The following is a 14,871-nucleotide window of genomic DNA, read 5'->3' as shown; positions in this document are numbered from 1 at the left end:
AGCATCATATAAAGGACAGAGGGATAAACAGCCAGCTACTCGTGAACTGACGTTACTGAGTTTTTTTAAGCACTAACTTCATTACATATTCAAGGTAAATTAGGATACTACTAATTGGCTTTTTATTTTTTAAGGAGGTATGTGCCAAGAGGAGGGGAATTGAATGCTTCAATTGGTGCTATTTGAAGACTTGTAATAAATTTAAGATGGTAGAAGACAACAAATGTTGATGCTAATTTGAGGCTAAGAATCAGCTTTCATTGATGACAAGAAATAGCAACAAACCTGTTATCTAAAAGGAGATAAGACCACCTTGTAAGATTTCTCCAGACACAGAGTTGGCTGCCACGGTTCTCTTCTGACGTCTCTCCCAGAATTCTGATTATGGCCAGTTTAATCTTCTAGATACAGATTTATAGATATGTTTTTACTCTTTTGATAGGACAGATTCTTGATTTAGTCAGATTCTTCCTGCACCTTCAAATGCTCTTCATACTAATGCATTAGCTCCCCTCGCCCCAACTCAAGAGCCATAGTGAATGTTAAAGATCCATCTTTCCATTTGCTTAAGATGTGCCCCCAAGGCATTCTGGAGGTTCATGGCCTCTCAGTGGAGAAAAACCACTGCTCTGACCTTGGTCAAAGAGCAGGAAAAAGAACCTGACTCCCTCTCCCATCACTGATTTCTCTGAGAGAATACATGAGAGACTCATAAGGTAATCTGACCTATTCCAGGTCACAGTCGTTAAGTGATAAACACAGAAAAAAGTCCTCTCTACTACATCACTGCCAATTCTATTTTAATGGATGGATGGAGGCATCATACTTCCCCTAATTTCTCTTTTTTAATCCTCACCCAAGGATATTTTTTCCATCGATTTGTAGAGAGAGTGGGAGGGAGGGAGGGAGGAATATCCACGTGAGAGAGACACATCACTGGTCACCTCCACTTGCGCCTCAACCCAACCTGCAATAGAGGGATGTGCCCTTGACTGGAAATCAAACTGGAGACCCTTGGGTCTGCCGGCCTACACTCCAAGCAGTGAGCAAAACTGGCCAGGGCTTCCCCTGGGTTCTAAAAGGTTTCATCATACATCTACCCTTCCTTTGTTTTCCACAAAAGGTTTCATATCTATATATAAGTTCACAGCACACCATGGAGGAGTATGCCCTTTGTAGTGTTGATTCATTGCATTCAACACTTGGTGTGTTAGCTTAAGCAGGAGCGATAAACTATTCACTTCCCTCAGAGGAATAGGAGAGAGTAAAACAAATTTACAGTCAGCACCAAAGGCGTCAGTATGGGGCAATCACAAGTATTTGCCTGCACGCCTCATAACAGCTACAGGTAAATGATTTGACAGAGTCAAATTCAACTGAATGGCAAAACCACGATCGGGGCTGCAGTTCAAGTTGCTAGACCAGTTAGGGGGGAAGTACAGGAAGACAAGCAGCTCCACTGCAGAGGCCTGGCTTTCCAGACCCCTCAGCTTCAGCCAGGGCTTGCTTTGCCTTTAAAGAAACCCTGAATTAGGTGCTCTCTGCAGGAACACAAACAGTGCAAAGGGGAAGAAAAGCCTTTTATCAGGAGAAGCCAATGCCTGTGAACAAAGCACACAAAATAAAAAGAGATGAACTGAGTCACAGGTGAGATCTGCCAGCTCACCACCCAAAGTCTGGTGACTCAAAGGCAAGTCTGAATCTATTGTCATTTGAATATATTCAGAGGCCTTGGTTTTAAAAACTGACGAATTTTTATATGGAAGGTTTAACTTTAAATTTGACTTAAAAAAAATCTGTGAGGAAACCAATAATACATTTTATATGTATATATAATTTCACTGAAAAGAATTTTGGTTTTATTCTACTTTCATGTTACTCTGAGGCTATTTTCATGCTTTTTCAAGAAAAATTTTTTTTAATTTATTCTCCTGACATTTAAATCAACGCCTAAGCAATATCAGTTTCATATCCCGTTAAAATAATCTTAATTCACATTTTTCACACTTCATAAATAGATGTGGGTTTTATTTTAAAGCTGTGATTTACTTTCATGTTTCCACAGGTAAACTATGCAGCTAATTTTAGAAACTAAAATATGACTTAACTTTAGTTCCTGTATTCTAAAACACCAAAAATTTTAAGACGCACCATCACTAATACCTAATAGCTTTACAGAGGGAAAATAGATCCCATTAAATGATCACATCATTGTCACATATATCCCTACTTCATAAAAATAATAGAGAAGAAGTGGGGGTGGGGGTTTGGGGGGGACTGGAATCAGGAAATACATATTTCATTTGGAGAGAAGATGCAGCAGGAGAGGTAGACCTTTTAATATGGAGCCTTCTTTCTTGGGTTCAAATCTTGGCTCCTTCACTTAAAGAATGATCTCAGGCGACTTTGCTTCTCTCTTCTCTGTATCTCATTTTCCTCTTTGGAATAAAAACAGACAATGAGAGCATCTGCCCCATTAAGATTGTTATAAGGACTAAAAGAGTTAATGTTCTTAAAATACTTCAAACACCTGGACCATACCTGTTGTATAAGGACTTGTTAAATAATAATAACCATCGTCGCCACCACCACCTACCAGGGCTCACGAACCTTTAGAGGTGAGTCATTTTCAATCCGTCTAACCGACAAAATACTTTAATTCAAGGAAATATTTACCGAGAACCATTGCTTGAGACTATGTTAGGTTTTCGAAGAAAAATATTTTATAAAAAAGTAAAATCATTATAGAACCACATGCTGCTCTCCAAAAGCAGGGTGTGCAGTGACGCAGGCTTCACGGCCTCTAAAGGCCCCTGAAATGAGATGCAAAGTTACGTCTGCACGTGCATTTTACCGGGCTGTTGTCCTCTCATTCTTCAAAAGGCCTGGGACCCAAATGTCAGGGCCAGCGCTCGGGGTCTACACCACATTAAAAGATACAGAAAGATCCCAGGGTTTAATGTTAAAAGATATCTGTATGTTCTCAATGACTCTATTCCACTGCAAGCACTTCCCATTTACTAATCTGAAGTTGACAAAATATCAAGTCGCCATTAGAAGTGAAATACCAGGTTACCAGAAACTCTGCCCTCTGCTCCAGTCTCCCATGCTCCCCGGGAGAGGAGCCCGCTTGTTTATACATCTCCAAGTACATCTGCAATGTGGACCTAGTCAGCTTCCAAACCTCCTGAGAAAACAACGGCTTCTGGGATGAGTCATCCTAAGCTGTCATGTTTCTTGTAAAAGGCTGGTGTTGCTGGGAGATGATGATAGCTGCCGCACAAGCCACTGCCAAACTATCTATCTATCTATCTATCTATCTATCTATCTATCTATCTATCTATCTATGAGGCTAAGCATCTGCCCAGCTGACCAGTAGCTATGACAAGCACTGACCACCAGGGGGCAGACACTCAGCTGCCATGATGCACACTGGCCCTTTAAAAATAAATGGCACCGTGGACCTGGTGTCCACAAACTAACACTCAGCTTCCCCCAAGTGGGACACAGGCCCCACCACCACCCTGGAGTGACACCCCACCAAATCACAGCCAACACTGCCAAGACACCTTGGCACAAAATGCAGCCTCCAGCCCAGCCTGGAAACGGTGGCTGTGGGCACCAGGTAATGATGTCATGTACCAACTCCTGGCTTCCTCTCCCTAGCAACTAGCATCCTTGGAGTTTCTTCAGCCCAGGAACCCAACTTGTTTTATAGCCAGGTGCAAACATTTTTCAGTTTAACCAAATGTTTGTGAAGTGTTTTCCCATGCGCCATCTCATTGATCCTCACAGAAGACCTGGAGGAATCCTATTCTCTTTTCATTAGCAAGGTGTGAATAGCAATATTAAAATATTTCTTCTAATTAATTTTCTTTCAATGTGCATGAATCCATGCACCAGGACACTGGTGTGCAAGAAAAACCGCTCCTGGAAGCCATTACTGAAGGCACTTGAAAGTGAGCCAGCTAGGTTTTACCCTAAACTTTGGAATGTCCAGTGCATCCGTTGTTTCAATCAACCACGTGTTATAATCATGTCAAAGTCTTAGATTACATGGTATTGTGGAAAAGACACAGATTTTGGTAACAGACAGCCCTGAGCTCCCTTCTGCCTCTCCTACTTCCTTGCTGGTTGACCATGGAAAAGTTACTTAACTTCTCTGGACTATAATCTCCTCCCTGTAGGGGGCTATTGAAGTTTCAATCTGATAAAGGCATGCCAGTGTCCACAATGGCATCTGCAGACATTCCCTTTCCATGGCCATTCATGAATGATTTTTCATGACACTAATTTACCGCGAAAAGTTAAGTAACTGATTTTAACTATTTTACCTTCACAGAAAATTGTATAACTTCTCACAAACCACTTCCAGATCACACATCATTACTGAAATCATCATATCCCTAACAAGGGTTATTATGCAGATACTGTATTAAAGCAAAAAAGGAACCTCAAAGTCATCACCAATGACTTACCTCCCACCTTTCCACCTATTTTTAGCTATCCAAGTTACCAATTACTGCCAATTTAAGAGATGGTTCAAGTGAAAAAGACTATTATATATGGCACCATTACTTAGGCACCACCTTAAATACTATCTGTTAGGATATCCCAATTTTTAAAAACATAGAATCTGACATTGCATACAAAAAAAAAAAAAAAAATTTGTACCTAGATTTCCATGAATATGTCTATGAAAGCCCATTCTCCTGGAATAAGCACCCAGCTGGGAAGGGAAAGTTTAAGCTCTAGTGTGCCCCAAACTTTCTATGTCTTATCTCTATTCTTGGAAAACCTGGCCCATAGTGCATCTCATTACAGAAGAATAAACTGAGGCTTAATGAGCTCAGAGAATGTCATGCAAGGATACAGAGTGATGGCACTGGGATTCAAGCCCTATTCTGAAGTAATAACCCAGGCTCTTTTCCTCTGGTCTATCGATAATTAAGCAGCCACCGCCTGTGAGAGTGTCAGAAGTAAGAGAAAAAGAAATGAGTAAATACAGCATGAACTTGCCTTTGAGTGCCTTTGCTAAAATTCACATGAAATTAAAAGAGAATAAATGAGCCCTAACTGGTTTGGTTCAGTGGATAGAGCATTGGCCTGCGGACTGAAGGGCCCTAGGTTTGATTCCAGTCAAGATCATGTACCTTGGTTGCGGGCACATCTCCAGTAGGAGGCGTGTAGGAGGCAGCTGATTGATGTTTCTCTCTCATTGATGTTTCTAACTCTATCACTCTCCCTTCCTCTCTGTAAAAAATCAATAAAATATATTTTTTTTAAAGAGAGAAGAAATGATTCTATAATTTCTCTTCCTTCTACCCAACTAAATATTTTTAGAGGTGGCATCTGTGGTGTTTGCTTTATTTGTAGCCATGGTCAACATCTATGCATATAAAAGCCCAAGTGACTGTTAGGACCCAATGACCGGTTGCTATGATGTGCACTGACCACTAGGGGGCAGACGCTCAACACAGGAGCTGCCTCCTGGTGGTCAGTGTGCTCCTACAGTGGGAGCACCACTCAGCCAGAAGCCAGGCTCACAGCTGGCAAGCACAGCTGCAACGGTGGGAGCCTCTCCCGCCTCTGCAGCAGTGTTACAAGGAGGTGGCAGCAGCGGCAGGTGCAGCAGGGCCAGGAGCAGAGCTGCACCTAGCCCTGGCTGGGGCTCCTCCCCGGCCGCCTGCCACTTTGGCACTGCTGCATCCCTTGGCAGTCCGACATCCCCCGAGGGGTCCCGATTGCGAGAGGGCACGGGCCAGGCTGAGGGACCCCACCCATGCACAAACCCAGGCCTCTAGTAGTTGCATAACATTGTCAAGGCTCGAAATGGTAAACAGTCAATGCTTCTGAAATAATATCATCACGTGTACCTCATGTCGGATCTGACTCACCTTCCCTGGAGGGTGTCAGCCTGCCCTAGTGACCGTATCTAAACAGGTAAATTCATAAACTTTTTGGATTGACTTTGATTAAGGTGGGCCTGGCTGATTTTTGCTTATGACACATGGAAAGTGACTTTTAATTTTAGTGTTAGTTACCATTCGTCTATGACCACAACACGTACTCCCCCTCCCTGCCTGCCCTCACACCCAGTGGGTCTATCACCAGCGTTAGTGCGCTCAAAGGAAAGGAGCATTATCGTCTGGCATTACCAACAGCATGGCCTGCCCCTCTCAGGGTGGCCGGGTGGCAGCAGCAGGTGCACTAAGCCTATGGCAGTTCAGAGTAAATATGCCCTTTGCTCTTGGTGCGTTTGAGGAAAACCAGTCAATGCAGAGCACGGACTATGGAACCAGAATGGCTGTGTTCAGACCTCCCTCCCTCCTTCCACCCACTCTGGGACCCGAGGCAAGTTGCATTTGTTTCCCTTCCCTCATCTGCAGAATGCAAACAACAGCATCGAACTCACAGGCGTGGTGTGACGGTTCAGAGTTTATTCCAGAACACACATAGCACCGCAGTTCAGTGTCATGAAGTGTCAGCCATCAGTTTTCATTTAAGTACAAAGAACCAAGTACATGCGTTGCCTGGAAGGTATGTGTATAACGTGACCATGACTGCGGCCTGCCGGATAACGGGAGCAGTCGGTGTTTCTCAATCGGCAAAGTCTCACTTCCGGCAGAGGAGGGCGTAAGTCCCAGGTAAGCGCTCCGCCCTGGACGGGCACTGGGCTACCTGGTTCCTCTCAGGGAGGGAATCTGCTGGGTAATGACGTCGATGACAATGAGAGGATGTCAGCACAGAGCCAGCAGCTGTTCTGCCAGTCTCTCCTGCCTCATGGGCCAGCCCAGAAACCCTGCCCGAGTGAAGGGTGGACGGGGAAGAGGTCGGGGAGAGAAGCCGGTCCAAAGCCCAGAATCACTGCTGGGCTTTGGGGAACCACGTGGCACATCGGTGAGCCCTCTGGCTGCTGGAAAGGAGCAGATTCTCAGGAGCTGAAGAAGGCAGCAGAGCACTGCAGAAAGGATCACGGCAGCCAAAGCCCAGAAAACGTCCGGGCCCGGGCTCTGGCAGGAAATACAGCCGGAGGGGAGGTCGTCACCAGCTATCTCATTAGAGGGAGAATGATGGCCTTGGACACAGCTGATGAGAAGGATTTAAAAGAAACAAACACTTAAGATGAAAGGCTTAAGACCAAGGTAAAAATAACATAACCACGAAGAGAGGCAAAAATCAGAGGGGATAAATGGTTTTCAAGAAAAAGAATTCGTTCCCCTTGGTAAAATGGCTGGCTTCAGATCCGAAGCCCAGAATGGACAAGATAAGCTTTGAATATCTTGTACCAGAAAGCAAGAAAGTATCAGGCGCTAGTGGGGCCTTCAAAACAGTGTACAGGAGACAAGGGCAAATTGAGCATCAGAAATAGTGACTGCAGTGGAATGAAACAAATACATTAAGATCCACAAGTTCTTAATGATACTTTATAAAGAGAAACATTGATTATCATGGGAGGTTGTTAGAGCACAAATCATTATTCAGAAAATTGATTAAAGGAGAAAAAAATTAAGCCTTTTCCCTGTCTTTCCTGCAGAATCTAAATTTCAGGAGACTCAGCTAGTCCATGAGGGTGAGTTCTTTACAGACAGAATTCCAATTAATAAATTCAGGAGGAGTGATACAAAAAGAACAAGAAGTAACCAGTGCTTTTGAGGATGTGGAGAAAAGGGAACCCTTGTGTGTTGTTGATGTGAATGTAAATTGGTGCAGCCATTAGGGAAACCAATAAGGAAGTTCCTCAAAAAATTAAAAATAGAACTAGCATAGGATCCAGCAACTCCACTTCTGGGTATCTTTCTCAAAAACAAAAACACTAACTTGCACCCCCATGCTCATTGCAGCATTACTTACAATAGCCAAGATATGGAAACAACCTAAATGTCTATAAACGGATGAATTAAGAAAATGTGGTATATATACAATGGACTATCATCTTGCCATTTGCAACAACATAGAAGGAACTCAAGGGTATTAGGCTAAGGGAAATGAGTCAGACAGACAGAGACATATGATCTCATTTATATGTGGAATCTAAAAGACATACACACAACCACACACACACCACACTCACACACACACCACACAACCTCACATACCGAGAACAAACTGTTGGTTGCCAGAGGTGGAGGTTTGGAGGGCACTGTGGGGTGAGCAAAATGGGTGAAGGAAGTCAAAGGTGCAAACTTCTAGTTATAAAAATAAATGTCAGGGGATATGATGTACAGCCTATAGGTTATTGTTAATAATACTGTATTGCATATTTGAAAGTTTCTAAGGGAGTAAATCTTAAAAGTTCTCATCACAAGAAAAAAAATTTTGCAAACTATGTGTAGTAATGGACGTTTACTAGACTTATTGTGGTGACCATTTCACAGTATCTACAAATATTGAACCGTTATGTTGTACACCTGAAATTAATATAATGTTATATGTCAACTACATCTCAATAAAAATGATAAATATTTTTAAAAAGGAATCATATATTTAGATCTAGGCTACAATCATCTATTATGCTAAAATTATTAGGTGAAAGGTCAAAAGGTAAGTTGACTCTACCTCAACCCACTAATCAATCTTAACATCTCAAAAAAAAAACTCCAAAAAAACCATCTAGACATCATGCATCTTGTGATGTGATGCAATTGATTTTTAAGTAGCATCACCTACGAAGGATGCTTGCCTTTGAATTTGGATATAATCAAGCCTTTACATCTAACTGCCAGCTACGGGAGACATGGGGAATGGAGAAACAAGTAAAACAACACCATGGTAGGAAATCAGCCCAGACAATGGGACATTCTACTGGAAAAATGACCCACTCTCCCCAACAAATCAATAGCAAGAAAGACGAGGCAGGAGGTAGGGGACGACTAACAAAGTAGATTTCAAAGCCTAAGGACCTTATTTTGTTCCTAATTCCAACAAATCATAAGTAAAAGAAAATTTGAATATGGAAATTATATTAAGGATTATTGTTAACATTTCTGTGTCTAAAAAGGCATTAGAAAGTTGTTTCTTTAAAAGAAAAAAGTCCTTATCAGTGATGTAAACTGAAACATTTATGAGTGAGATGACATGATGGTTTAGATTTTACCTTAAAACATACCTGCCTCCACACACACACACACAAAGTGGAGAAAGAGGAAATAAATGAAACAAGACGAGCAAATGTTAATAACTGTTGAAGCCTCGGTGCTTATTATACTAATTTCTCATAATCTCAACAAATAAAAAAAAGGGTTTTGATGAGAATTCAAGCTGTGCCTTATCTTACCACTAATTTTTAAGCAGTAGCAAGGGTCCTCCCACAGGTCAAAATTTAGTCATTCCCCACTTAGCCTAAAGAGGTGCAAAGAGCCTTCATCTGTGTGCACTTGGAATCCGATATGATTAGAAGTTACTGCACCCAGGAGCCCTGGGGTTCTGCAGCGTTAACCAAATGTCAGCTTGATTTTCCCAGGAAGAGATGGCCTACAAGGCATTCTGGTTGGGCAACACAACCCCCGAAGAGCTTACAGGGTGACGGTTGCTATCAGATTTGTAAGAGCCCAAGGCAGCGTGGACAAAAGCTACCAGATCCTCAACGAGATCTTGGCCAATGTAGAAATTGCAAACTTTCATACCAATTTGTGCAAGGCACAGAGCTGCTTTTGATTTTTTTTAAAACCAGGGGTAATCATTTCATGTTAATGTGTCCATATAATCACTCAGCTGTGATCTGGAGGTGCAGCCCCTGAGATACAAAACAAAAGGTCCAAAGATCTATCCATTAGCCTCACTGCCCTAACCAAGGTACTAATCAAATTACCCCAGATGCTCACAAGTCACCAACTCGTTTGGTACATAAAGTTCTTCAAAGCACTTCTGCTATGGACTGAATGTTTGTGTCTCCTCAAAGTCCATAACGTGAAGACCTAAACCCAATGTGATGGTATTTGGAGATGGAGTCTGGCGGGGCGGGGGTTAGACTAGGTCATGAGGATGGGGCCTCTGTGGTGGAATTAGTGGGCTTAGAAGAAAAGGAAGAGAGGGATTCTCTCTCCATGTGCATGAGGAATGACCATGTGAAGATGCAGGGAGAAGGCAGCTATCAACAAGCCTATGAAGAGAGCTCTGACCAGAAACCAAATCAGCGGCACCTCGGTCTTGGACTTCCCAGCATCCTGCACTGGGAGAAAATACATTTCTGCTGCTTAAGCCACCCAGTCTAGGCACGTGGTTATGACAGCCTGAGCAGATTAATACAGTTAGACATTTCACCCATTCTTCTTTATTTCAAATTCCTACACTTTTGTTATGAAAGGTTTCAAATTCCAAAGCCAACGGAGGGGAAGACTAGTGAAAAGTGTGAGTTTCCAACCATGGAAAAAATTGACAATCTTCCCCCAATAAGAAACTAGCAGTGCACCTATGAAATGTGTTTGGAATGTCTCAGAGAGAATACAGTATTCGAACTGAAGAAGGGTTGATAAAGTATACATTACTTGAAGTAACCATATTCAGAATCATTGAGAAGATAATCGTAAACTTGCATATCGGCGAGGCCCACAGCATCACCCCAGGTGGCAGGAGCCACTGCCTGGGTGCAGACAAACACTGAGACCTGTTTACACCGGAGCCTGGCATTGCCTCCCCAGCCTGCCTGACTGCCCGCGTGTCTGTGCGCTGTGCCACGGAGAAGTAACTGTCAGGATAACAGAAGCACCATCTGACCTACTTTTCCCTGGATTCCCGCAAAGCCCACAGCTTGGTTCTTGTCACATCTTTGGGGCACAGTTCCTCGCATTCTTTGCAGGCAATCCCCTCTGCCACCCGGGAGGTCACTTGTGGGCAGTTGTTAAACTCCCCTGCTCAGCCTGGCCAGCATAGTTCAGTGGTTGACTGCTAGCCTATGAACCAGGGCACATGCCCCGGGGATGTGGGCATGATCCCCAGTGTGGGGCGTGCAGGAGGTAACCGATCAGTGATTTGCTCTCATCGTTGATGTTTCTATCTGTCTCTCCCTCTCCCTTCCTCTCTGAAATCAAGAAAAATATATATTCAAAAAAATGCCCCTGGTCATGACCTTCAAGACACCCTCCTCCGCCCAGTTAATTTTCAGAACATCCTTCTGAGGCAGATCGCATACAGCCATCCCCACGTGGGAAAGGAAATGCCTAAGAAAGGCAGAGCAGCCTAGAGAGGTTGGAGACCTTGGTGAATTCGGACCCTCTTCTACCCACAGGCAAACAGGTGCTTCTCCTGGCTCCCAAGCTTCCACAGGTCCACCTCTGCAAGAGCTATGTGCCCACCGATGTCTTTCTTCCAGAGGCAGACAACCACCCCTTCATTTGTTAAGTCCTGGCCCCCAAACTACCTTGTTGCAGCTTCTCAGCAAAGCCTGATTCATAATGACACATTAAAAAAAAAAGACTGAGTAGAACCCATGACAGTGCCCAGAGGCCGTGGTGAGCAGGGAGACCTGAGTGGCCGGTGGGAGACGCCAGGAGGTCAGCAGGCCGTTGCTTCCCTCATGCACAAAACATGTCTGACTGTCGGACCTGCTTGAGCCATTAGATGCTCTTAAAACCCAACGACGGACACACACACACACACAATCCTATCTGAACACACCGTCAGAAAGTATTAAAATTTAAGATTTGGGGGAAGGGGTGTGCACCCTCCTGTTCAAGGGAGCGTCGCGGGGCGCTAAGAGCTGGAAACTCCGGAGCCAGGGAGCTGGCAGCTCCTTCTGTAACTGGTAACTTCCCAGTCCAGGGTCCCCCCCCAAACCCCCCCACCACCACCACCACCACGGTCGTGGTGGCAGCCAGAACCAGTCCAGACGCCCAGAGCTTGGAACAGGGCGTCCCAAACAAGCGCACACGTCTCCCGCCCGCTGCAAGCTGGGGCCCCGCACGTGGGCCCCGATGCTGCTGTCCGGTCCAGACGGGCCGCCGTCAGGCACCGGACACCTGCAGCCTCCGGTGGGGAGAGGCATCGGCCCTCCTTCGGAGGCGCGGTCCGGCCGGCAGCGGGGATCCAGGTGCTTGGTAAGGTCAGGTGCATCTGGGGGGAGGGGAACCGCCGCTCACCGGGGCCCCCTACGACCTCTTCGGCCAGTCCCAGGACCCCTCCGGCCCACTCCCGCACACGGTGGCTCCTTCCGCCACCACCACCACCACCACCCCAACTTCCAGACGCCCCCGGAGCCTCCCCAGGGTGGGCGCGGGCACCACGTGCGCGCCGCCCTCGCCCCCTCGGGCCGGACCCGGCCGGCCACTCACCCGGCCGCCGCCGCCGACGCTCCGCTTCCTCCGCAGCGTGAGCCCGCTCCGCAGCAGCGCCGGCAGGTCCCGCAGCCGCGGCCGCGGCGGGGCGGGCGGCTGCTCGGGCTCGGGCTCGGGCTCGCGGGCGCTGGGGCTGCGGCGCAGGGCGCTGTCCGCCGCCGCCGCCGCCACCGCCCGGGCCAGCGCCGGGCTCTCGCACGGCGGCGGCTGCATCTTGACGGAGCCCACGGCCATCCTCATGCCCCGGCGGCGGCCGCGGCGCCCGCAGCTCCCGTGGCTTCTCCCGGCAGCGAGAGGGCGCGACTGCGGCGGGGCGCTGGGCGCTGCCAGCCGCGGCCCATAGGCGCGCGCCGGGCCCCTGCCAGGCTCAGCCCGCGCCTCCCCTCCCCGCCCAGGTGCGCCGCCCCGCCCCGCCCCGCCCCGCCCCGCCCCTCCGGGGCTCACCTTCGCCTGAGGATCCGACCCCTCAGCCTCTCCAGGAACCCAAGAGGAAAAGGGTTGGACACCCTGGACACCGTCTCATCCATAGACGCGGGCTTCCCAGAATGCTCCACCAAACCCACTCACTGCCCACCCCCAACTCCAGTTCCCTTTGGGCTGAAATCCCCCTTTTCCCTAACAGCCAGGGCGGACTTGGACTTTTGATCCAGTGGCAGGGAAGTCTGAGACACGCCCTCCTCTTGAACCCTCCGAGCTTTTTGCACAGCCCGGCCCCCAAAATCACAATCGCTATTCCTAGAAAAGCTTTGCGCCCAAGATCTTCAAAATAGGCTCTGTACTTCCGCCACAAGCCAAACGCCATGGAGACGGCACGGCCCCCACCACCCTGTCCCCTCTTTGGCACACGGCTGGAAAAGACGAGGGGAGAAAACCTGGATTGTTATGATAGGTGTTTAGGAAAATAGGTGCGAGTCTAGTGACCCGAAGGTGGATCTCTGCGGACGTGTTGGAACCCGACGTCCCTGAGAGCCTGGTGCCGTGATGAATGTGCTGGGTGAACTGTGGAGGCCAGCGCGGTGTGAATCATTGTTTACACCGCTCCGCGGGCCAGCAGAGTGAGCCCTGGGAGGAAGCCTCCAGCAGGGCCTTCAACAAAGGCCGGTGAGGGCCCCAGACGTGTAAGAATCGAATAAGCTTACTCACATTAAAAATATAAATAAATAACGTGGGCAGATAAGGAGTAGAAGTCAGGGCCCTGAGTTGGTTTGCTATGTACCCTTAACTGCTCACGGGCAGATGCATGGCAAACACATATGAAATGTGGCCATGTCAGGAGAAAGGAAGCATGACCTGTGACCTTTGACTGCAAAGAACTTAGATTTGGCCGGAGGGGAAAATAAACATAAAGAAAAATAAAGGGTTGCCTTGTACTCTTGGTAATTGCCAAGTGAGTGTGGCTAATGCGGATTCCGAGCCACGGGAGCGAGAAATGCTTCTGGCCTAGGGTGGGCAAAGCAACTTCAATGAAGGCCCTTTAAACTGTGCCTGAAAGCTGAGTGGGGAAGGTTCAACCGGGCAGAAAGCAGGGAGGGTCCTTCTAGTAACGCAGAAAATCATGAGAACAATGCTGGAACCTATTTAAGCACTGCTTGTGTCATACTGGCGGGAGAGAGGGACCCATAACATCATGGGGGAAATATCAGAATGGGTGCTGGTGGCACTGCACAGCCCATCAATCCTGTCACCATAAGCTGTGTGGAAAAAACTCTGCAATAAACTGTGTGGTCCATTGGATTCCAAAATACCTATTACATTTATTCAAGGCTGAAATACCACTTGCGCACACCTTGTAAGACTGACCAGTTGATGTAATGTAGAAATACTTCAGCTCCAGTTGGAAATCAGTCATTGCCTTGAGCCCCAGAATGTCATCCCATCCTCCAGACTTCCTCCTGACAGACCAACTAAAGGCCCAGTAGGCCTGGTCCAGTAGAGGGCCCCCAAGCTGTTTTCGGTGAGTATTCACTCTGATTAGTGGGTGCTTGTGCCATTTCCTTCCAGATGAAACCTTTCGAATCACACCATAAACCTCCTCTGCACACGTGTCTGCCTCCTACTCCTGATTCTTGGTCTTTGCTGTCTTTCACACAGCTTCTCAATGCAAGACCAGGGGGCTCAGACTTCTTCCTGTAGCTTCTATGGCATTGACCAAGGGTCTAAGACTCACTCTCAATAAAGGCCTTCGGAAAGTTGGCTTGAATTATGGTAATAAATGAAAATTGCTATTCAGTCACAGTATACGGCAGGCAACAGAGGATAGCTGGAATGAGTAAACAGAAGAGCCATGCCGCTATTTAGCTTAAGTCAATCAGCGTCTACCCAGGACCTTTGCACTTGCCGTACCCTCAGCCTGGAATACTCTTTCTCTGCAATGCTGTTCAGTAGAACTTTTGCAACAATGGGCATGTTTGTATCTGTTTTGTAGCCACTAGCCACTTGAAATGTGACTAGTGTGCCTAAAAAACCTAAACACTTTTAATTTAATTTGAATTAATATACATTTAGATGGTCACATATGACTACAGGCTACTCTATTGGAAAAGAACATTCTGGAAATCTATATTACCCTTTTTCTATTCAAGTTTTTTAACTTAATATC

General features: G+C 46.6%; 1 protein-coding gene across 7 annotated transcripts in view; it reads right to left on the bottom strand.

Annotated features, from left to right (window-relative positions):
• RAPGEF5 (Rap guanine nucleotide exchange factor 5) overlaps positions 1–12,577 on the bottom strand; it is a 183,866-nt gene extending 171,289 nt beyond the window's left edge. For 4 of the 7 annotated variants that reach the window (XR_004986512.2, XR_004986511.2, XM_036429200.2 and 1 more), the window contains exon 1: positions 12,270–12,575. Coding sequence is in view for 5 of the 7 variants with exons in the window: in XM_036429200.2 (XP_036285093.1) it covers positions 12,270–12,512 (243 nt within the window). In the remaining 2 variants the exon portion in view is untranslated. Of the gene's footprint in view, positions 1–12,269 lie in introns of all 7 variants that reach the window. The other 3 variants (XM_036429202.2, XM_036429198.2, XM_036429199.2) reach the window with 3 other exon arrangements.
• Between the last annotated feature and the right edge of the window lie 2,294 nt (positions 12,578–14,871).

This window comes from Pipistrellus kuhlii, unplaced genomic scaffold (genome assembly GCF_014108245.1).
Source record: "Pipistrellus kuhlii isolate mPipKuh1 unplaced genomic scaffold, mPipKuh1.p scaffold_m20_p_10, whole genome shotgun sequence".
Lineage (NCBI taxonomy): Eukaryota > Metazoa > Chordata > Mammalia > Chiroptera > Vespertilionidae > Pipistrellus > Pipistrellus kuhlii.
This window is presented reverse-complemented; position numbering and strand designations above follow the sequence as displayed.